At 38.0% G+C, this 25,166-nt stretch overlaps 2 protein-coding genes across 3 annotated transcripts in view; one reads left to right on the forward strand and one right to left on the reverse strand.

Moving 5' to 3' along the window:
• Positions 1–4,810: 4,810 nt before the first annotated feature.
• TRMT5 (tRNA methyltransferase 5) lies at positions 4,811–15,604 on the reverse strand. The gene is given in 6 exon segments (XM_020893956.2): positions 4,811–5,698; positions 6,066–6,463; positions 6,465–6,718; positions 10,866–10,990; positions 13,758–14,413; positions 15,528–15,604. Coding segments are annotated over 6 exon segments (1,491 nt in total). The 5' UTR covers positions 15,533–15,604; the 3' UTR covers positions 4,811–5,645.
• SLC38A6 (solute carrier family 38 member 6) overlaps positions 15,516–25,166 on the forward strand; it is a 68,948-nt gene continuing 59,297 nt past the window's right edge. Inside the window, exons 1-3 of one of the 2 annotated variants that reach the window (XM_070469441.1) lie at positions 15,516–15,662; positions 16,982–17,112; positions 19,285–19,358. In XM_070469441.1, the coding sequence (XP_070325542.1) occupies positions 15,531–15,662; positions 16,982–17,112; positions 19,285–19,358 (337 nt within the window). In that variant the 5' untranslated portion in view covers positions 15,516–15,530. The other variant, XM_020893961.2, reaches the window with a different exon arrangement.

Below are 25,166 nucleotides of genomic sequence, written 5' to 3' on the forward strand. Positions count from 1 at the left end.
TTTCAATATTAAGGACTAAGTGCCTGTTTTGAGCAGTGAAAAGTGAGACAAACCTTGATCAGTGTGTTATAGTTCCCAGCTGTGAGCCTCACTTAGGATAAACCAGAGCAGAGTATTAACCTGCTTTAATGACAAATTCAAAGAAGTAAGTTAATAAAATTTAATACTTAAAAGGCACCTTTCACCTCAGTGTGAGCTCATTTTATGATGAAACCTTGGAGACTGGAATGAATATATTTTAAATGAAATTTCTCTATGAGTAAATTGCAGACCCCGGTGTAGTTTCTTTTGAAACTTCAAAGGCTTTGAGTACACCCAGAATGTTGCTTACAGAGTTTGGATGTGGATAAAATGGATATTTGTAGCATCTCAACCTTGTATGAGTCTGTTACCTAGAAGACTGGGTATGGGATATCGTTTCTCAAAGAAATTAAGGGATTTTCTATCAAATCTCCATTACAACAGATGTTAGTTTTATGAGTGGAAAGTTATGTGAAACAAGATTTGTGGGTTACATCAGAGTAGAATATTCATATGTAACAGCACCATCTTATTTGACTAAGTAGGCATTAATTTCAGGAGTGTGTGTTCTTCTTCACAACCCTTCTGTCTTTGATAATTGAGAAAATCAAAGCATCAAATAATTAAGTAGGCTAAAATCATACACACAAGCCAGAATTAGAACACAAGTGGGTTTTTAAAAAATCCAACTCTTGTTCTATCTATACTCTACTAGGTTGCATCCTAGTTTTCATATCTATTGGCCAAAAAGTTCATTCGAGTTTTCCTGTACAATCTTGCAGAAAAACCTGAACAAACTTTTTGGCCACCCCAGTATTAGTTTTTTTCCCAATAGAGGATTAGAACTTTTAAGTACAACACATAAATCTGTTCAAAGAATAGTGAGAACATTGGACTTGTGGTTAAGGATTTTCTGTACTCAGCTGCCAAAGTAAGGTATCCAGTCTTTAAAAAAGAAATACAATTATTTATTTTCAGTACCTTGTATGACGTATTTAAATAGAATGAATTAATTATTAGCAAAATATTTCAAAGGCTTTCAAAACTTTTTTTCTGAAAGTTTATTATTGTGGAAATTACCTGCACCTGATTTGGGAAATCAATTAAATTCTACCACCTGGATATGTTGTAATTATTTTACCCTTACTATTGCCATACTTTGTTCAACAGGCCAAATTTAAACATTGTTAACTGACCCTATTAGATCAAAGGGAATGGTGAAAGATAACCTAATGGCAACAATTTACTAAATAACAGTATTCTATGTTGATGAAATTATCCTCTATCTTAGTGATTTACTCTCCCAAGACAAAAGTGCGAACAAGTCTTTCATCTACATGAATTTCCTAAGTTTTACACTAGCACAGAAACAACTACTGAACATATCTGTGAAGCACTGTGCCTCATGCTTTGTGAATAATCCTTGTAACAGTGCTAGCATTATTTCCCCATTTTCACAAATGGGGATGCTTTGGTTAAGTAACCTACTAAAGGTCAGTACATCTTAAAAGGAGCAGAGTTTGGGTTTGAACCCAAGTGGTTAAACTGCAGAGTCCATGTCCTAGGGATGACTGTCAGACTTATAAACAACAGCTGTGTAAAACCAAGTCTGAGTAGACAAACTTCTTAAGACTTTAAGGAAATTTTAAAATTAAAATCTGTAAAATTAAGGAAATTTTACAGATCAAGTTCTTATATGGGATATAAGAGATATCAACTTAATAACCATGTTGATATCTTTAATAGAAGTTCTAAGGAATTCATTAGAGAGAACATGAATGGACTACTAACTGCACTCTCTTTTAAGCGGATACTAATGGTATTGAATACATTTACATAGTAATTGTATTATTGTTTAGTATTCCCTGCTTTCTTTCAATAAATATTTGATCTAAGCTTCTCACTTTAGGCTGTCAACAGGTGACTTGGATAATAATTTCAAAATCTAAAGTGGCAGAAAACTTGTCAAAAAAATTAACAAAGTTAAAAATTCTATCTACTGAGTGTTCTGGCCATCATTTTCTAGTAGATTAACCAAGAATTCAGTTACTAATTATCACATCCAAAAGGGGTGACTGAATGTATCTTACCACTTTACATGTATGAATAAGAACATCATTTGACCCACACTTAGTATTTATAGCCTAGCACGTGGATGTACATTACTAGGAAAAAGTTCTTATTCCACTTGCAAATTTATTATCTACACTTAGACCGGGAGAAGGCCAACTGTAGAACCTTGGCTGAATCCAGCTGCTTCCTGTTTCTGTATGCTCCATGAGCTAAACTTGGTGTCTGTATATTTTTAAGGCTGGAAAAAACCAAAGGAATAATATACTTTTTAACATATGAAAAGCATATGAATTTAAAATGTCAAACTTTCATAAATGGTTTTTTTGAAACACAGTGTTTGAGTATTGTCTCCAGCTGCCTTTTGTCTACTATGGCAGAGTTGAGAAGCAATAGAGACCTTATAGCTTGTGCATGAGTGCTCAGTCATGTCCAACTCTTTGTGACCCCCTGGACTATAGCCTACCAGGCTCCTCTGTCCATGGAATTTTCCAGGGAAGAATACTGGAATGAGTTGCTGTGCCCAGAATACTGGAGTTAACTGCTTTTTGGGCTAAGAGGCAAAACTGAGGCCATTATGTAGATAAATGAGATAAAATAAATTGGCACAATTTTTTAAATTAACAAAATTCAAAATATAATTAATTGAGTACATTTTTTGTGGGCTTCCCAGGTGGCTCAGTGGTAAAGAATCTGCCTTCCAAGCAGGAGATGCCTGCCAAGCAGGAGACTTGGGTTCAGTCCCTGGGTCTGGAAGAGCCCCTAGAGAAGGAAACAGCAGTTAACTCCAGTATTCTTGCCTGGGGAATACCATGGACAGAGAAGCTTGGTGGGCTACAGTCCATGAGGTCAAAAAGAGTCAGACACAACTTAATGACTAAACAGCAGTAACAAATTTTTAATAGTGCTTTTGGGGGGAGGGAATTAGATTTACTTGGGGTTCTAAGTGTTCCATCATCAAAATGAATTGTAATTGGTCACCTGCTAATGGTTGTATGTAATGAGATTTTATATATTTCACCTTTAAAAAAGTCTTTTCAGATAGATACTGCCAGATATTGGAACATGTGATTTTAACTGAGCATATACATCACTTAGAAGGCTTTTCTTAATCCCCCCTTGGTATTTACCTTTTCACATGTCATTACAGTAAGACATTTATCACTTCCAATTGAAGATCAGATGAAAGTTCAGTTGTAGTTAAATGGGTTCTGAAACATGGAAATTTCTTTACATTTACACCAAGGTTCCAAAAATGCTAAACTCAGAAAAAATACACTAACATATGTGAGAATGGAAACCTTGTTCCTTAGTTTTTGATAGATGAGAAATGTAGTCATTTCATATTATTGCAGTATGTTTCACATTAGTTACTTTTGTCCTGTAATTGTGGTTGAAATATTTGAGAAATATTTACCAAGCCTTTAGCAACTAACTTCCAAAGACATTCAGTATTTTAGAAGTGTTTAAGGTTGGTTCTTAAGAAAAATTTCAATCTTGGCCATGAACCCAAAAAATTGCAGTCAGACTTTACAGTTGCTAAGCAAATCAAACTTAGGTTAAGAGTGTCAGGAATTTGGCTTCAATTTCAGACAGAATTGAAGGACTTTGAGGATGATTAAAGTCCATGAAAGCAAATGAAGTTTATCATTGACATTACTGGTTCATTAACAAATGATAGATTCACATATTTGCTGCAAGGTACTTGCCGGTGAATAATATAGTGAATAACTATAGGTTTTAAACACCTTACATTTTCATAAGCTTTTAAGTTTCTCCACTAGATCTTTTTTTACCTCACACTTTCTTTTACCGTCATTAGTTACAAAAGATCAGATTCTGCTTCAGGTTTTACCAAATTCGTTTCCTCAGCTTCTTTTAAAGTATTCACCAATAGTTCCATGCAAAGGATTCACAGAGGCTAATTCTTCAGTAACTTCAAACTCAGAATTGACACCTCAAATAAGCAAGAACTGAGCTGTATTAGAAACATCTATCAACTCGTCAAGAGTAAACAACCACTTGGACTCATTTACCGTTTTGACTATTGATGGTACTCCCAGTGTTCACAACTCTTTGAGCAACTGTTCTTGCCAAAAGGCTAACAGTCCTAAACAAAACTTCCTTTCTCTGGACACATTTCTTAAGACTGCTGCTTTCAAACAAACACAATTAACTCTCCATCAGTAAACAATTTTTCTTTCTTGACTTAACAAAAGTCACTTGGAGACATACTTTGGTTGTAGCCCCACTTTCATTTTTTATTTTATAAGGAAATTCTACTGTGAATTTCCAGTTTAAATCTGTAATTGTTCTGACAGTTGCTTGCCTGTGACTTGGAAATACTGTGATGAGTAGTTCTTTTGGAAATGTCAAAGTATATTTTACTTTAGCTCAGTTATGGATGCCTTATCGTCTAATTCAGTATCAAAAATGTTCATACTCTACTTTAAAAGCTCAACATGGATGTCCACTTTTCTTGTTTTGGAATGATAGATATACACTCATAATAGTAAAATAAAATGTTACAGCTTGGCGCAATATATGTTGCACTTAAAATGCTGTTGTGTTATAACCGTGTCACTGATTTGTAGTGTGCTGAGCAGCAATGTGAAGTGATGAAAATCATATCCCATCTGTTTTGCAGCTAACTACTCAGCTCTGGTGTTATTCCAAGAGGGCAGCCATAGCCAGTATGTAAACAAATGAGCATAAAAAACAAGTTCCAATAAAACTTTATTTATGGACACTGAAATTTAAATTTCATATAATAATTTCAGTAATTTTCATGTCACAAATTTTTTTTTTCCCAATCATTTGAAAGTGTAAAACCATTCTCAGCTTACTTACCATACAACAGGTGGTGGACAAGATTTGGCCTGTTGGATATAGTTTGCCTGTCTCTGATCTAAATAATCTCATTTGTTATTATTAATACTTCTATATTAATAGTAATAGTATAGGAGTACTTACATATAACTTAGCTATACTCTTCAACTAACGATAACTGTAAAATGATTAGTGCTTTCCTAGTTAGCATGCAGTTATCATACTTTCAAAAACTACTTTCCCAAGATCATATTTAAACATATTTATCTAATAAAAGATTAGATATATATGATGATAAAATTATAAAACAAAATATATTTAGTAGGCTTATTTAAATTTTAATTTGATAATTCCCAATTTATAGGACTGTGTTAGTTGCTCAGTCACGTCTGACTCTTTGTGACCCCATGGACTATAGCCCGCCAGGCACCGCTGCCCATGGGATTCTCCAGGCAAGAATACTGGAGTGGGTTGCCATTCCCTTCTCCAGGGGATCTTCCAGATGCAGGGATCGAACTTAGGTCTCCTGCACTGCAGGCAGATTCTTTACCTCTGAGCCACCAGGGAAGCCAGCAAGGGTAAAATAAAAGAGTTCAATACTAAAGTAACTGAATGCTAAAATATTAGAAATCATACAAATGATAGTTCACTATCACAAAGGTCTAGTGGGGAGATGGAGAAAATATTTCCAATTAAGTGACTGGAGCAATTTGTGTATTTTCTTCTTAAAGGTCTTTATCTGTCCTCTGGCGTTTAAGAGGTGGATCTTCATGATTGTCTGTAACAAATCCAGAAAACCTATATTACATAAGATACTTAACATTTAAAAATAACTTTTAAAAAGCAAATAACATAGGCATTTTAAAGATTTTTAATGTACTCAACTTATGCATGAAATAGTAACATTCTTGTGGATTTATTATTTTGATGAAATAGCCTTCTACTAGACTGAACAGTGTCATAATAAAATCTGTAAAATTGTGAGAAATTAGTCACAGTTGAATGGCGAGGGGTCTTGAACTGAAATATCTAACTAGAATTAGTTTATTTCTAAGTTTAAAAAAGAATATAAAATATATATGTTGCCCAGGAAAGTTATCTTAAAAGTATTACAGCTTACATTTAATTTCCCAGAAATCACTCACCTCGATTTACGGTCTGGTTCTTGTAAAGTACAGCAGCAGGAATCCGAAAAGTGATGCATAACATTTCCTTGTTAGGGGCCACATTTCTTACTAGGTGAACTGAACTACTTGCCTCCAAGGAGATGCCTAACACAGTTCCAGCTCGTTGCTGAACATCCTTAGCTGGATTAGCATCTTTGGAAAAGCTGTAACAGTGCACGATGGGAAGGAGTTCACTGCCACATGGCTGACCATCTAAGAGTGCTTTGAAAGCGCTGATAAACTCAATAGCCTTTGCTGGCAAATTCATGACAATGTGCACAGAGTGTTTTCTTTCTTTTGACAGTGGTCCCAGCTGCTGCATTAACTCTTCTCTGACTGGTCCTTGCAGGAAGTCTTTCCCATCCAAGTTAAAGACTTACTTTTTGGTCCACTTTATTTAATTTACAATTGTGCAGTAGCCATTTATGGGATTCAGGATTGAGATCATTAGCAAACACAGTGCAGTTTTTCTTCGCTGCTGGAATGGCAAAGGGCCCAACCCCAGCAAAAACATCAAATAGGACATCCCCAGGTTTGAGAAGTTCTGTGATGCGGCTGTGTTCTGTGGAGAGACGAGGATTCCAATAGACTTTTGAAAAATCAAATTCATAGGTGTAATTGTTTTCTCGAACCTGAAAAAAGTATTATGCTTTTGGTTAAACTGCTTAAATTCCAGCTACTGATATTGGATAGATGCATTCACACATACACACATTTAAATTTACTACTATTAAGAGCAAATTACAGTGCGTTTAAAGGCATTTAAATTAGAAGTCTGGTGTTTATGCTAAACTTGAGGGTAGTTACTATCTTGCATTAGACGTTTTCATGAGAAAAGTCATCTCTTCAAAACCCAAACAGCTCTCCATCTCATCCTAATGGACCATAAAATGGCTCCCAGATCACACTAGGAATTTTTCAGATAGGCCAATTGACTGGCTTAATTATATTATCTCCTGTCACCTGATAGGAAAAAGCCTTAAGGGTGAAACAACACACTACATCTGTCTTCATGGTGGGTAGCTAAATTGCAGACAGCTCTTCCACACAGCAAACATGCTTTCCTTCCTTAGTTTTCAGTTTGGCAAGATAGATGCATCATGTGTCAGTGAATTTCAAGGTACTTCGTTATGTTTTTAGACAGTTACTTGGACTTTGTAGGTTTCATGTCTATAAATAGAGCCAGTGTATAGAATAAATCATTCCCCTGTTTTTGCCTTTCCCAAATCTGAGTTTTCATGGATAAACTAAATATATACAGTGAAGCTAAGTCTTGAACAAAATTAAACTTTATAGCATTTCTTTGGGGACTATCATAAACATGATAGAAAATAGAAAACAAAATTAAAACTACAATTGTGAAATGTGACCTCACCTATCATCTTAAGTCCCTTATTTTAACAGATGAAGAATCAATGGCCAGAAAGTTCCTAAGTTCTGTAAATCTAATAGAGAGATCTTCTGTATTCTCTCTTCATGGACCTTAATTCCAAATTTGTACATATTTTTTCCTCCTGACCACATCAAATGCTTTGATCATATTATTAAGTTTCAAGAGTTTGAAATATTTCTTCATGATTCTGCCAACTAAGAATCAATCTAGGTATATAACCTGGATGGCTTAAATGTGTCTTGGGATGCTTTTCCTGAAATCTCCTTTCTACTTGTCTTTTAAGCTCTTTAGTGTGAGTCACAGATCTAGATCTAGATTAAATGATGCTAAGTATCCCTTTGGTTTTACTCATGCTATCTTTGATATCTCGTTCCCTTAGTTAAGCATTGCTTTCAGGAGATCCACTTTAGCAATGTTTTTAAATACTACTTACATGTTGCATGAGCTCTTAAATTTAAATGTGACTATGTTTGAAGCAAAGAAATTATACTGAGTTTTCACATTTATTTGAGAGTATATATACTAGGCATAAAGTATGTCCTAAGAACAAATTTTAGTTGACTTGGGAAGTCAATCACAAGACATTTATAAAATTACAGAAGTTTCTCAGTTTACAGAAGTTTACATCTTCTTTCTAAGAAGAATGATGCTTCCTGACACTCTGAGGGTCACTACCAAGTAAAGAACATGCACAATGTTCAGTTTGGGTGTTCCTAAAGTTTAGTATGTCTTAGTGTCAGCTGATTAGTTAAGCACAGTTATTATCAAAGGAGTCACATCCAAATCTTGCTTGCCAAAATTGACCTCATTCATTGTACACAAGCAGTAGGTAGTGGAGGTTTGGCATACAGGGCAAGACTAAGCATGGACTCTGGAGTCAGAACCTGACTCAAAACCCTCTGCTCAGTCATTCCTTCTTACTTCATGTGTATAAAAAGGGTATTAATAACAACAACCATTATCTTGTGGGTCTCTCAGGATTTGTTTAAGCTGTTTCTTAGCTTGGGTACAAAATTTCACATAATGTTAACATGTAATTATCTAAGGCTTTAGCTTAAAAACAGTTTATTACATCCAACACTACAGAGGGTTTGGGGGGTGGAAGATGAGAAAATGGTTTATACCAGGAATCTATTCCTATATATTTTAGGTTATTTTTTCTTTGAAATAGGTTTTGTTTTTCTTATAGAAGAAATATGTGCTCAGTAGAAAAGTATAAAGATAACAAAGGTCACCAGAAACTATACCAAATGAAAATATGCTCACTGTTAACGTTCTGATGTATATGCATATTTACATATTTAAAATCATCATAGCTAAAACGGAACTCAATTATGTATACTGTTCTACAGTTTATTTTTTGTCACTTGGCTTGTCAGTGGACAGTTTACTTTCAGTATGGAGCAATACTGCATAGGAACCTTGATGTTAGGTCCATGAATCAAGACAAACTGGAAGTGGTCAAACAGGAGATGGCAAGAGTGAATGTCAACATTTTAGGAATCAGCAAACTAGAATGGACTGGAATGGGTGAATTTAACTCAAATGACTGTTATATCTACTACTGTGGGCAAGAATCCCTTAGAAGAAATGGAGTAGCCATCACAGTCAACAAAAGCCTGAAATGCAGTACTTGGATGTAGTCTCAAAAACAACAGAATGATCTCTGTTTATTTCCAAGGCAAACCATTTAATATCATGGTAATCCAAGTCTATGCCCTGACCAGTAATGCTGAACAAGTTGAACTTGAATGGTTCTGTGAAGACCTACAAGACCTTCTAGAACTAACACCCAAAAGAGATGTCCTTTCCATTATAGGGGACTGGAATGCAAAAGTAGGAAGTCAAGAAACACCTGGAGTAACAGACAAATTTGGCCTTGGAGTACAGAATGAAGCAGGACAAAGGCTAATAGAGTTCTGCCAAGAACTGGTCATAGCAAACACCCGCTTCCAACAACACAAGAGAAGACTCTACACATGGACATCACTAGATGGTCAATACCGAAATCAGATTGATTATATTCTTTGCAGCCAAAGATGGAGAAGCTCTATACAGTCAGCAAAAACAAGACCAGGAGCTAACTGTGGCTCAGATCATGAACTCCTTATTGCCAAATTCAGACTTAACATTGAAGAAAATAGGGAAAACCACCAGACCATTCAGGTATGACCTAAATCAAATCCCTTACAATTATACATTGGAAGTGACAAATAGATTAAAGGGATTAGATCTGATAGATAGAGTACCTAAAGAACAATGGACGGAGGTTCGTGACATTGTACAGTAGGCAGTGATCAAGACCATCCCCAGGAAAAAGGAATGCAAAAAGGCAAAATGGGTGTCTGAGGAGGCCTTACAAATAGCTGTGAAAAGAAGAGAAGCGAAAGGCAAAGGAGAAAAGGAAAGATATCCCCATTTGAACGCAGAGTTCCAAAGAAGAGCAAGGAGAGGTAAGAAAGCCTTCCTCAGTGATCAGTGCAAAGAAATAGAGGAAAACAATAGAATGGGAAAGACTAGAGATCTCATCAAGAAAATTAGAGATACCAAGGAAACATTCCATGCAAAGACGGGCACAATAAAGGACAGAAGTGGTATGGACCTAACAGAAACAGAAGATATTAAGAGGTGGAAAGAATACAAAAAAGATCTTCATGACCCAAATAACCATGATGGTGTGATCACTCACCTAGAGCCAGATGTGAAGAACTGACTCATTTGAAAAGACCCTGATGCTGGAAATGATTGAAGGCAGTAGGAGAAGGGTACAACAGAGGATGAGATGGTTGGATGGCATCACCGACTCAATGGACATGAGTTTGAGTCCAGGAGTTGGTGATGGACAGAGAGGCCTGGTGTACTGCAGTCCATGCGGTCACAAAGCGTCGGACATGACTGAGCAACTGAACTGAACTGATGGAGCTAAATAATCTTCAATGATGGAGTATTCCATTGTATTATTATCCTAAAATTTAATCAGTTATCTACTGATATTTAGATTGTTTCCATTCCATGTTTATTTATTTATTATTATAAAAATGATGTAGGTGGTCTAGTGGTTAAAATTCCATACTTCCACTGCGGGGAGGACATGGGTTCAATCCCTGGTTGGGTACATCATTACAGTTTTGTCCAGTTATATTCTTGAGATAATTTCCTATAAATGGAGTGCTAGGTCAAAGGATGTATCTATTCAAAATTGCAATATATTACCATACACTCTTCCGGACTGTATCAAATTTGCTCTCCCATCAATAATATATGTAAATGCTTACATTCTCACATGCTCATCAATACTGGGTATTATATTTTCTTAATCTGTTATCCTGATTTCAAATGTTAATCTTGATACACACTGTATTAGGAGACAATAAAATAGTCCATACCTTGGTCATCATATTCTCCTCTCCAGACAGTACTTCCATTTGGAAATTTCGGTAGGTATTATCAATATTATTGATTTTATTTACTGCTGAGGTGATTCCTGGATTTTTGTCAATCATAACTTGGCCTAAAAGCACAGGAATCATGATAAATACTGCCTTCTGGTTGCAAAATAAAAGCTAAAATTGCAAATATGAAATGGATGTGAACTATATTTTCTTCTGGTTTATAGACAAAAACCGCATCTACTGTGTGTGCATGCATGCTAAGTGGCTTCAGTTGTGTCTGACTCTTGCAACTGTATGGAATGTAGCCCGCCAGGCTCCTCTGTCCATGGGATTCTCCAGGCAAGAATGCTGGAGTACGTTGCCATGCCCTCCTCCAGGGGATCTTTTCCGACCCAGGGATAGAACCCAGGTCTCTTATGTCTTCTGCATTGACAGATGGGTTCTTTACCACTAGCACCACCTGGGAAGCTGATGTGTGTAGAGGAATGCAATTCTAAAAATCCAACAAATTACTAAAGTTAATTTCTGACAGCCCCTATGCAAACACACAAAAAATGTGTGGGTACATTTATAAAGAAAAAATTTTGAGGAACTTGTCCTGCCTAATATTTTTCCATGTCTTTTACTTAGTCTTCTCAAATGTATCAATGCAACAGTAAGCAAACAGGTAGACCCAGGGAATTGGTTAAAAAATAAAAGAAAAATTAAGGACTATGCAAACAAATGGTCTCAGAAAACACTAGCCTGTCCCCACTGGCCTCAAACCAAATGTTTGCTTTGTTGTGTATTTAAAATAGATACTTCCACTTTGGAAATGCATACCAGCAAAATAATGTTTTCAAATAAAAGAAACATTGATTCTTTAGTTTTCTCTAAATAAAATGTTTATTGACTTAAATTGTTCTTTATGTCAAATATTTTCCAGAGCACAAAAAGCTGCAAAGGTAAAAGACATTGGCAATGGTATGTTGATGCCCTATAATCAAAGTCTGCATTTTTGTCAGCACTTCAAAAAATTTACAAGAATCTATATGCTATCTCATTGTATAAAGAAAGATAAGTTAATTTGTAAGTAAGTATAAAGTACTCCATAATACAAATACAACAGAGGACGACAGAGGGTGAGATGGTTGGATGGCATCACCGACTGGATGGAAATGAGTTTGAGCAAGCTCCAGGAGTTGGTGATGGACAGGGAAGCCTGGTGTGCTGCAGTCCATCGGGTTGCAAAGAGTTGGACACAACTGAGTGACTGAACTGATAATACAAATATGCTTAAATACCAACTGGAATTTGTCTAATTTCTCTCTGATAATTAGATACCTGATTTTGAATATGATAATGTCAAACTATTGTCAATCATTATTTTATCTTGTTCTGCTTCAGGTATCATAACTCAATTTTTAAGGTACAGAAGTTAGTTTGAAATGAAGAATTAAAAAAAACATTCTAAAGGTCTATAGTAAAAGCTTTAAAATTACTTCTGTATGAAAATGTTTCATTTTCAATCTGTGAGTGCCCTTTTATGACAGCGAGTTTATAAAATAAGAGTGTTAAAACAATGTTGAGTTAGGACAGTCAGTGATTCAACGGGAAGTCTAGACTTGACATTTGTACCAGATCATAATTATAAGGCTCTGCTTAAGTATTTATTATGTTATCACTATGCATTATTAGCCCCTTTCATCAATATAAACAAAGTAAATGCATAACAGCACATCTCTGAAATTCTACCCATGCAAAACACTGAGCACTACATTTTAAAGCTGAAAATAATTCCCAGAAGTTCTGACAATTACTCTGTATTAAAAATGTTACTCTGGAGAATGCATGACATTAAATATTTATATAAGGACAAGAACGATTTTGATTAGCCTTCTACTTCTTTCTTACTCCAAAGAATAAAAGACTCATGCTTCAACTCTGGGCTACAGAGTTGTTTCTAAAAAGCTGCTGCTACTGCTAAGTCCCTTCAGTCGTGTCCGACTCTGTGTGACCCCACAGACGGCAGCCCACCAGGCTCCCCCGTCCCTGGGATTCTCCAGGCAAGAATGCTGGAGTGGGTTGCCATTTCTTTCTCATGAAAGTGAAAAGTGAAAGTAAAGTCGCTCAGTCTGTCCGACTCTTAGCGACCCCATGGACTGCAGCCTACCAGGCTCCTCTGTCCATGGGAGTTTCCAGGCAAGAGTACTGGAGTGGGGTGTCTAAAAAGCTAGGAGTACTAAAAAACAAAGTATGGTGCCTACCATACAGAAGATTAACTGAATTAACTGAATCAATGAAAGCATCAGTAAACACTGTCTTGCCCTTTTGACTATGAAACACTCAAATTTATGAAACCTAGCCTTCAACATAGTCCTGAAGGACTAATAAGTTTTGGATACCAAAATGATAAGTTGCCAAAGAATTCTGCCAAAGCAAGTGATTGAAGTTAATGCTTACGAACTGTAAACACAAAAGCTTGAACTGATATTTAGAGCTTGCTATGACTCTGGGAGGGCTTCCCTGGTGGCTCAGTGGTAAAGAGTTCACCTGCCAGGGCAGGAAATGTGGGTTTGACCCCTGGGTCAAGAAGATCCCCTGATTAAGGAAATGGCAATCCATTCCAGTACTTTTGCCTGGGAAATCCCATGGACTGGGAAGCCTGGTGGGCTACAGTCAATAGTGTCTCTAAGTCGAACACGACTTAGCAACAGCAACAACAAACGACTCTGGGAAGGCTATTCCAAAGTGGCCCTCAAAGGAGAGTATGTAGCTCAAAATCCTGCTTAAAATTAAAATGATAAAATGTCCCATTTCTACAACTAGGCATTTAAATGTTTTTAAACTAAAATTAGAACTTGCTAATTGGTTTCTAATATGTGACTATTACTAAGACACACCTACCAATTAAATGCTTGTAAGGTAGTTGATGATCTCGAAGGTTCAGGTGAGCAATGTGTCCAACTCTGCTAAACCCTGAGGTCACATCTTGACCTTCAGGAAGCACAGCTCTCAAGATTTCTTCTGACTTAAAGTTTTCATAAGTTAGTTCCAGGTTATATTTCGATATCCGTGGATTGACATTCAGCTGCTTTAAAATACTGAGTTCTTCTTTCTCAAAGGAATCAACGGTAAACATTTTATAGGGATCCAACATAATTAGTCTACCTTCTTCATCTTCTGGATCTTCAATCACACGTTTTATGCCTGGGCGCTGCAGTGCTGCCCTTTTAAGGGATCGCATCAGTTTATTGACTATTTCTTTCCTCACTTTAAGCACTGGGATGGTGACTATCTTTTTAAAAGCTGTTCTATCAAGTTCTGTCATTCCTCGAACATCAGAAGGTGGGGAAAACAATTCAGAGTCTCTGTGATTTGTTTCTATTTCAGGCATGGTTGAGAATCTTTTTCTTTGATCCAGCAAGAAAATGACAGGTGCGTTGCTAAGCTTCTGTATCAGCGATGCCCAAGGTAGTAGAATCAGTGATGCTGACTCAGGTATTCTACAACTTTCCACTTTGAGCAGACTTCTTGAGAATCCAAATTGTTTCAATAAGCTCCTAAAAATAAAGCATTCAATTAAAAGAAATACCATAAAGCTACAAACTAGCTTAACATGTTCACAAGTCTTAATAAAAATTTTGTTTCAAATAACCTGCTAAATGCCAAAGATTAAAACTTTTAGTGGTATGTGGGAAGTGTAATATTAATAACTTTTCCAGGATAGGATGACTTTTATTAGTAGTAAATAATAAATCTGTATATTTCCGAGTCCACCTGCGGCCTGGACTAGGGTTTAGTGAACAAACCTCCCCACCCACAATTTTCTACAGAATATTTTGGGACTGGAAGGCCGAAAATAAGTTAAAGGATCATCTCTAAACGAAATGGTCACTATATTGATAATTTTACCAATGTCAATATTTAAAAGGATATTCTTATGGAAGCTCATTGGGTCAGATGTTGCGCTGAACGCTTTACTCACAGTAACAGTCTTGGGAGGTGTGTGGTATTGCACTCTCTTTTCTGCAAAGGTGTAAACTAAGAAATAGGTTAATTGACCCAAAATCTCGGTGCTATAAATGGTTGAGCAAGGATTAAAATCCAGGGCCTGCGTTCTTAATCTATTTCTATGTTGTCTTTGATGTTTTACTGCCACAAGTCCTACCTATGAGTAGAGGTTTCAGTAGTTCTAGGATGGGAACTTTGCTGAGTGTTACATGCACATCCCATTAATATCGGTTTTTCGTTTTGCCTTCCGGAATACCGAAGAAGTAACTGTTAAGAAAGGGCCCTGCCTAGGAACCCTGTCAAGCAACTGTCAAAAAGCTGACAGGGTTCAAACTGGGTTTAGCAGTTAACCAGATGTGTGATCTTGGGTAAATTACTTAAAGTGAATCTCGGCTTTCCACAAGTAAGATGTGGCTAAAGGTTCTATCGGAAAGTTCTGAAGAGATGAAACACCCCTCACTTCCCCGTACTCAGGCCTAGGCCCTGCACCGGGCGGTGGGCGACTTCCTGACGTTTCAGAGCGAGGCGGAGAGCCGCCCAGCCGACCGGTACCGCCACCGGACCCTCAGCCCTTTCGTGTCGAGGGCACCACGGCCGCCACTTAACCAACGTCACCATCCCATTTCCCGGGGTCGCCCCGCAGCTGGCTGACCAGACCCTCACCTCATGCTCCGGTGCTGCTCGGAAACGTGTCTTCGGCGGGTGGGCGGGCCCTCGATGACATCATCAAGGTTCGCCGCCGAGAGGCGAGCGTCACCAGATCACGTCGATCCCTCTTTTCGTCCCGGCCCCGGTGAGGTACAGGAACCCGGAAGGGCCGGGAACGTGGGCCCGCCTCCAGCGCGACTACAGGCGGGAGGGCAGGGGTAGCAGCTAGTGGATGGGCTGGGTAGTCGACCGGCGAGCAGCATGGAGGTCCCAGCGGGGGTCATAAACACCGAGCCCAGCTGGTTTGTCTCCACTCAGGAGCCCGAAGAGGCGGAGGCGGAAGAGTCTAGCCCGTTGCTTAGCAACGTAAGTTTGCTCCGCTGGCTCCCCGTTCTGAAGTGACTGCCAAATAAGACCGGGAAAAAAAGGGGGATGGCAAGGGGAGAGGGGAGAAGCTTAGGACCTGGGGCCCAAAGGCAGCAGCTGAGATTTCGAGGAGATCTGGTGGAGTTCATCAATGAGATAGGAGCCTACCTGTCCTAGAAAGAAAAGCTGAAGCTGCAGGCTCAGGTGGAAGAGACGCAGCAGCAGGTGGAGGCAGGGGACCCCACTAGGGGAGCAGCCCCACGGTTATGTAACTCACTGCTCTCAGTATCTTTGTCGGCTTCTCGTTTTTTTCCACCAGTCTTGTGAGCTTTTTGCAAGAGTCACAAGATTTTGCTTTTCTCAGCTTAGTCATTGGGGACCTGTAAACATCTTACTACAGATATACTTAACCGTGAAGGAGCGTGGGTGGCCTGGTAATGAGTACTTAGCACTTCCCTGACACTAAAGCCTGTGCAGTGGGCACTTCGGCCCTTTAACTTAAGTCCCAGGGCAGTAACAGTTTCTACGATTTTATTCCCAAATGCTATTTTAGGGGAGAGTGTTTTCAAGGCGTATCCTCCCCAGAGCAAAGTGAATTGCTTCTATTTACAATATCGTCATTGCATGGCATTCCCTGCCCATCTTTTCAGTTGGGCAGACTTAATTCACTAAGTGTATAAATAGAGATTAGTTTTGCAATCCTAGTAATTGGGGAGCAACAGTTGTCTAAAGCAACCTCAAGCTGACTCAGGGATTCTTCAGTTATCACGTGAGCTTGAGGCCATCTGCCTGCTCCCTGCCCCCACCCCATTTTACCCTATCTTCATCTTTTGCAGTTACAGGGTTAGTCATGCTTTCAGGAGCCTACTGGGTCTCTGCGCAGGTGGAGATGATTTTCCCAGGAAACTGGATTCCTGGAGCTGCACTAGTGGGAAGTGAGAAGGAAAGGAAAGGAGACGAGGTCCTAGTTGCTGGTTGAGCGACTAGTATGTCACAGTATGTCTGTGGTTTTAGGAGACTCTCCATAACCTGTCAGTCATTTCTTGACCAAAGTTGGACTTCACCATTCAAACACTTAACTCTATCAATTCATGTGCTTACAGGGAGTTCACACACAGAGATCCCGAGGTGCTTCATTTGGTTTCTCAGTGTTTAATTTGATGAATGCCATCATGGGAAGTGGCATCCTTGGCTTAGCTTATGTTATGGCTCATACTGGTATCCTTGGATTTAGGTGAGTTTTTTTCTTGTTTTACTATTTTTTCTTTTTTTAATTTTGATAATACATTGAGAAGCAAAGAGATAGGCTGTGTAACTTGTTATACAATTTCTAGTTGTTTCTGGGGTTCCTCTTATTCTTATATTGTTGCTAGTCTGTACCTTGGAAGGATGCTATATAATTTGTATTTTTTATCCAAAGTGTGTTTAATTTAAAAAAAAAGAGAAACTTGATCCACATTCCTTAATAACCTTAACAAGTGGCTTATTTGTTGTGTTCAGTGGGCCAAAGTAAATAAAAGTTTACCAGTCGCGCAGATTATTTATAAATAGCAATTTTGTGACTGTGAATAAAACATATAATCCTTTGGTTTCTCTCCATTTCTTTCTCTCCTCCTGTTAAGTAGTCTTGTTTCACTTTCTGAGGCTAGAAATGTATCCTGTGTTTATTCCCTTACATCTTTTAAGACTCAGCTCATAGGCCAGTTTGCCAAGACAGAAGACATTGCTGTCTTTTCTGTGTTTCCATAGTACTTTTATATTCATTCTTTTATTATAATGTAATTATTTGTTTGCAAGTTATTTTCCCCACTGAACTCTGAAATCCTTCAGGGCTAGATCTTATCCTTAGCATGGAGCATCATGCTTAATAGAATGAATGAACATGTTTGTTTTGTCAGTACAAGCAGACCTGTTTTTTCTAGGAAATTTAAAATACCTAGGTCATGTAGGTTCATTTTTGCTTTTACTTTGAATTTTTTGGTTAGCTAACCAACTTCTAAGTAACCCAACTTGCTTTTATTATGGGATGTATTTGCAAACTTTCATAGTTTTAAAACTTAAAAGCTATGTATGACACCTCAGGCAAGACATAATCATAGGACTTATTTCTTAGTTCCATTTGAAAAATCACATTTTTTACTGCAGGATCTCACATACAGATATATACCACTGAATGGGTGCTTGCTGAATCATATCTCAGTTTCCATCTGGTGATGCCAACCTTATGTTGTGAGGTCTCTGACATCAGTTGACAAGTGTACTTTCACCTCTCCATTTTGCTACTTATTAACAAGTATTAAGTTGACTGCAAAGATAGAATTTCTTCAACTTCAGGAGCACTCCTCTGGAAACTTGTCTTGCCAGTATCTTCCTGAGAATAAGGGGTTATGTATGCTGTTTCTTTTCATACTTTTGGTGAGAGGACCCCAATGATTACATTACACATTTTTCAAATCACGTCATTAAAAGTATGTTAACTATTTTTTTGGATTGGTTTGTTGAGTATGTTTAATAGATGCTGAAATGCAGTGTTTATTCAAAATTATAGGGAGGTACTCATCACTGGGGGCCCCCAGGTGGCTCAGCAGTAAAGAACCCACCTGCCAATGCAGGAGATCCCTGGGTCAGGAAGATCCCCTGGAAGAGGGAATGGTGATCCACTCCAGTATTCTTGCCTGGAGAATCTCATGGACAGAGGAGCCTGGAGGCTACAGTCCATGGGGTTGCAAGAGTTGGACACGACTTAAATGACTAAACAGCAGCAACGCATCGTTAAAAGGGGAGGGATTGAGGAAAGAAAAAAGATAATGGGATTTCACAACTGAAACTTACTTCTCTTTTTTTTTTTTTTTTATTAGCCATGGATTTACATGTATTCCCCATCCCGATCCCCCCTCCCACCTCCCTCTCTACCCGCTCCCTCTGGGTCTTCCCAGTGCACCAGGCCCGAGCACTTGTCTCATGCATCCAACCCGGGCTGGTGATCTGTTTCACCCTAGATAATACACATGTTTTGATGCTGTTCTTTCGAAACATCCCACCCTTGCCTTCTCCCACAGAGTCCAAAAGTCCGTTCTATACATCTGAGTCTCTTTTTCTGTTTTGCATGTAGGGTTATCATTACCATCTTTCTAAAGTCCATATATATGTGTTAGTATACTGTAATGGTCTTTATCTTTCTGGCTTACTTCGCTCTGAAACTTACTTCTCTTAAGTTGGAAAGAAGACAGAGGAGCCTAGAGGGCTACAGTCCATAGGGTTGCAAAGAATCAAACATGACTGAAGCGACTTAGCACGCATGCACTTGACCATTTGAATGTGGGAAAAAAAATGTTTTTTGAATGAAATACCATAAAAAGGAAACTTTTAGGGGACACATTTGACCATGTACTCTTTTATGTTTTAGTTTCTTGCTGCTGATAGTCGCTCTCCTGGCTTCTTATTCAGTTCATCTCCTGCTTAGTTTGTGTATTCAGACAGGTAAGTAAAATGTGTGCTTATTTATTTGATAAAATAGCCTATTGAGATCATGTCTACCTACATCAGGTTGGCTGTCTCAGATCTAATTTCCAGTGGGAATATTAGGTAGGGTGGTTGAAATGGAGAATTTCAAAAGGTCAGAATATATGGACCCGGTCCTTCAGGGGACTATCTGAGGAGGCCAGCATCCTTCCTTGCCTTTCTCCACAACACGTGACATGGTTTTCTAGGTTAGAAAAGATTAGAGGAAGCACCTGAAAGGTGTTTAAAGGATCCAGACCTTGTGTTAGGGAGAAGCAGTACCCAGGTGTTCATGCTGATCATCTTTCTCCTAGGGGGATCACTTTCTGGAGAACACCTTCCCAGATCTACTACTGCTGTCTCTGCCCCCCATATATAGATGTATATAAATATATATATATATATGTAAGTTTTTTCCACTTATGAGCTTCAGTCATGTATTGAATAGTTCTTTTAAGTTGCAATAAATAAAAGTGTATGAATCATGGAACTGCTTTCTTAAAATTTTTCTTTTGTCATTAACAAATATTCTGTGTCCACCAGTCCTGGTCTTTTTATTTGTCTAGTCTGATCTACCTTTGAATTAGGACAGTTATGATGCCAGAATCACAAGTTTAAGTCTTATGTGGATGGGTTCACTTTGCCCTATCTGATAGGTTCACTTTGCCCTGTTGTTTTCAGGTTCTTAAGAAACAGAACAGATATATAAAATAGATAAAAATGGGATTGTTCTGGTTGAAATAGGTGTTTCTTGAGTATTTTAAGACTCTTCAGAACAGAGTTCTAAATCCACAGATCTAGTCTTTTTAATCTGTCTATGCATCACACACCTGTAGATTGTTCTGTAAACAGAGGTTTCTAAGCCTCAGAGATTCTAATTCCAAGAATCTGAGGTAGGATTCAGGAATCTCTTCAAAAGTCCTCCAGGGTACTCTTACACAACACGACTTAGGATCCATAGTTCATAGCTGTAAATTGTGTCATTGCTTTTGGTCATTCAACCAACAAATACATTCCTTTGCCTGCAAGGAGCTTGGGTGTCTGTGCATTCAGGTAGAAATGCTAGGAAATGATGCAATGATATTAATCGCAAAGTAACAAGTTGTTCATAACAACATCCCAAATTCAGGAATAAGAGCATTAAAGGAGTATATTTGTAAATCCTGCTGAAAGGTGACTGAATTTTAATGCATGTTTTGAAATTTTTCTTCTTTGTTTAAAAAAGTTATTTTTACTTGTGATAGTTTATCTAACATCTTCATAGGTTCTTTTTATCATGGTTTCTACTAAAAGAAAAATATGTTAGTCAATCATGCGGCAATTATGTCTTCATTAACTGAAGTGTTTTGCTTTATTAATTTAAATTATTTGGAAGTAGTATTCAATTTATGAAGATTTCCAAGTAAAGCTATTTTTTTTTGTTTGTTTTCCTTCAGATCATATGTATTTAACTTTAAAATTCTGACGTCTGTTGTTCTTTTCTATAACTTCGGGGCATGTAAAATGAAAAGCTCTCTTTCTCTTTCTTTTTTCTTTTTCTTTGATTTTTGTAGCTTACTTGGTCCATGAACTAACTTCTTCATGATTCTTCATACACACTGCTGCACCTGTCTGCTGTTGATCGAATTCCTTCAGTCACTGTAAAGTTCTCTATGCAGGTAGGCTTTAAAAATAATAACAAATCATATATATATATATAGCATATGCATATGCTATATATATGCTAGAAAATAATACACAGCTAAATTTCTCTCGAGTTTGTTGGGCTGTCTTAAAAGAGTATTCAGATTGGATTCGTTGGTTGGAGAAAGGATTATCACAAGTCTTTACAGATTAGCTTCATTATTTGCCTAGAGTGCAAGAGAAATTCTACCTTTATAAAAGTAAAGGATTTCTTTTCATTAAATTCTGCTATTCTTGATTTCATATAAGATTTGGGATCTGTATGGACTTTCCTTGAGAGCTGAGGAGGCATATAAGTTACCTTAATTTCTCTAGCCTTAGTTTGTGCTTAGTCACTCAGTCATGTCTAACTCTGTATCCCCATGGACTGTAGCCCGCCAGGCTCCTTTGTCCATGGAATTCTCCGGGTAAGAACACTGGAGTGGGGAGCCCTTCTCCAGAGTATCTTCCCGACCCAGGAAACCTTTGTTTGCCAATTCTAAAATAGTTGTGATAATACTTTTCTCTTGGGATTATTTTGAGAATGAAAAATAATGACATACATAAAATGTCAAGTCCTTGGTAAAATGCTAGTAGCTTTTATTATTATGAGTTCTCATTGGGCCAGAGCCTGTAAGGATTGCAAAGTATGTGTGTATATATATAAATAGGCTGCATGGCATGTGGGATCTTAGTTTCCCAACCAGAAATTGAACCCATGCTCCCTGCAGTAGAAGCAGAGTCTTAACCACTGGACCACCAGGGAATTCCCCCAAGGCGCTGTACATACTCTGCTGTCCCCAAACAGTTGGCTCATTACAGTTCTCTGGGGAAGTGTTTATGCTCTGGGAATGAATGAAGAGCTCCCCTCCTCTGGTTTCCACATCAGTGTCAACAGAAGAGAATTAGAGTCTTAGAACTCAGCCTGTATCTGGTCGGGACTCTACTTCCTAAGTCTTTGATCCCCACCACTCACTGCATTGTCATCATTATTTGCCTTGAGATCATTTGGATTAATGATCTTATACTACTTAATTTACGTCAATTTATGTCACTCAATTTATGTCAACCAGTTCAAGAATCCTATGTTATCCTTCATTTCCCAGACCCACCCAACATAGTTCTGTCATTTTCTTTTTTTAATTTTATTGAAGTATAGTTGACTTACAATGTTGTGTTAATTTCTGCTATACAACAGAGTGATTCAGTTATACAAATATGTGCATTTTTTCATATTATTTTCCATTATGGTTTATCACAGGATATTGAATATAGTTCCCCTCAACTCTTCTGAATATTTCCTTACCTTTCTCACTCTAGGAGAACCTAAGACTTCTCTGTGAACTCTGCTTTCCCTGCAGTCCTCTCAAGTGGCCTCTCTTTTCTCTTCCATGTCCCTCATACTGGTCTAAAGATAGGATAGATGTCCTACTGACACCTCATTTCCACTTCCTCTCCCTAAACCCCAGCTTTGAATCTCATAACTTCTACCTTATGGGTATCATATACAGACTCCTCAGCCACGTTCTGTCATTTTATGAACATTTTAGCTTCTGCTTTCCTTTCAGTTTCCTCAGTATCACCCCATCTGATGGGTACGGGATGATTTCAGTACCCATGCAGATAATCTAGTACTTCCATTGCCTTAACTTTTTCTCTTCTAATGATTAGATTCTCTGCCTACCTCAGCTACTTATTTCCCTGGTCATACCATTGATCTTGTCTTTACCAAAATTTCATCCTCTTCAAAATCTCATTTTCAAGAATCCACCCTCCAAAAACTACCATCTTTTTTAATTTTTTAAAAATTCATTCCCTCAAGTACTCCAACTCTGGCAGTTCTTTGCCTCCACCTGGGCTTGAGTTCATTGATCTACTACTTTTACTCTCTGCTTCACGCCCTTGTCCATATTTCCTCTCTGTATCCAGTTGAAGTTTCTTGTTACAGTCACATCCTTGCTCCTCCCTTTCACCATGCTACTTTCCTGGCAAAACTCCAATCACAGTTAAATGTAACAGCCTACCTCACACATGCACCTGTGCAGTTGACTATTCCTGAAGAACATACAGCCATGCAGATTAATGTCACTGTAACTCAGTGTCTAGTGGATCTGTGATGCTATCGTCTAATCCTTATTAACTTCTTCAGTTCATTCACTTGCTTTCCCTGCTATCTAGGAGATGACTTTCATTTCTTCTTTCTCTCAGACGTTCAACACATTCTCCTTGATTTCATTCTTACCTGATATCCTCACTTTCTTTTTCACTGAGAAAACAGAAACAATCATAAAAGAACTTTATAAGCTCTTACTACCACTTCCACCCACCCGTCTTCACCTGTGCCTTATATATATTGTTACTTTGGATGAACTCTCTGTGTTCTTGTCTGAGGCTAGCCCCTCCACTTCTGCTGTGACCCCGTCTGCTCTCACCTACAGTATTCCAGCCACTTTCTCCCTTCTCTTTTCTTTTTCATCATCTTTGTACCTTTCTATCAGTTTACAAATAGACTATAATTTCTTCCACTTAGAAAATGACTCTGCATTCGTTCGCTATACTCCATGCCTTCATAGGGGATGACTGTCAGGTGGCACTAGTGGTAAAGTCTCTGCCAGTGCAAGAGACTCAAGTTCAATCCCTGGGTCAGGAAGATCCCCTGGAAGAGTTCATGGCAACCACTGCACCTGGAGAATCCCATGGACAGAGGAGCCTGGAGGGCCCCAATCTATAGGGTCATGAAGAGTCGGACACAACTAAAGCAACTCAGCACACATGCACACCGTTGTAGTAAAGCTCTTGTCAAAACAGTTGTCCCTACCAGATACTTCCCCTTCCTCTGATTCTCTCTTGAACACTCTTCAGTCAGCCTTTCCCCATTATTACACAGAAATTATTGTACCAGCGTCTTCCACCTTGCTGATCCAGTGGTCAGTTCTGTCTTCATCTTAGTTGACTAGTTAGCACCACTGGACGCAGTTGGTCACACCTTCCTCTGTAAAACGCTTATTCATAGTCTCCTGGTTTCCTTCCTGTTTCACAGAATATGCTTTTCCTCTGCTAAATCCTTGGGCTCATTACAGCCCTAAAATTGATACCCCTAGCCTAAATCTCTTCCCCTAAATTTCAGACTCATCCAGATTCCTTCATGATATTGCCACTTGGATATTTAATATGCTAATCTCAAATTTCCCTCTTTACACTGCCAGTCTACACTTTACACTGTTTTCCTATCTAAGTAAATGATAAATCTTCCTTCTAGTTGCTCAGGCCAAATTATTAGAATTATTAGAATTATTCCAGACTCTTCTTCTCATACTCCAAATGCAATTTCCAAATGTGAGAAAGTATTTGTCCTATAATTTTGAAAGTAAAATACTGACAAAACAAATGTGAAGACTGTGATGAAAAGGTATAGAGGCTCACCCTGGATCCAACATTTGTATTAGTATTTACCTACATGAGTTGAAAATTTATGAGCATGGATGTTTATTCATAATTGTCAGAATTTAGAAGCAATGAAGATGCCCTTCAATAAGTAAATGGATAAACTGTGGTCCGTTCAGTTAATAGAATATATATACTTCAGCACTTCAGAGAAATGAACTATCAAGCCTTGAAAAGATTCAGACATGGAGGAATCTTATAAAGGCATCTTGCTAAATGAAAAACCCAGTGTAAAAAGGCTGCATTCTGTATGGTTCCAACTATATGACATTCTAGGAAGGACAAAACTATGGAGACAGTGAGAAGATCAGTAGTTGCCAGGGCTTAAGAAGGAAGGGAGGAATGAATAGATGGAAGCATAGATGCAATTTAAGGCAGTGAAACTATCCTGTATTATACTATATTGGTAAATACATGTTGTTATTCATTTGTCAAAACCATAGAATGTACAGCACCAAGGATGAACTCTAATCTGTGGACTTGTGGTGATAATGATGTGTCAGTGTAGATTCACTGATGTGACAAGTGTACCCCTCTGGTGGGGGATTTTGGTACTGGGTGGGGCTGTGCATGTATGGGGATAGAATGTGAAAACTGTTTATACTGTCTGCTCAATTTTGCTCTGAACCTAAAACTGCTGTAAAAATCTGTTTAAAAAAAATTAAGAAAAGAAACAAATTC

This window comes from Odocoileus virginianus, chromosome 6 (genome assembly GCF_023699985.2).
Source record: "Odocoileus virginianus isolate 20LAN1187 ecotype Illinois chromosome 6, Ovbor_1.2, whole genome shotgun sequence".
In the NCBI taxonomy this organism is placed as follows: Eukaryota; Metazoa; Chordata; class Mammalia; order Artiodactyla; family Cervidae; genus Odocoileus; species Odocoileus virginianus.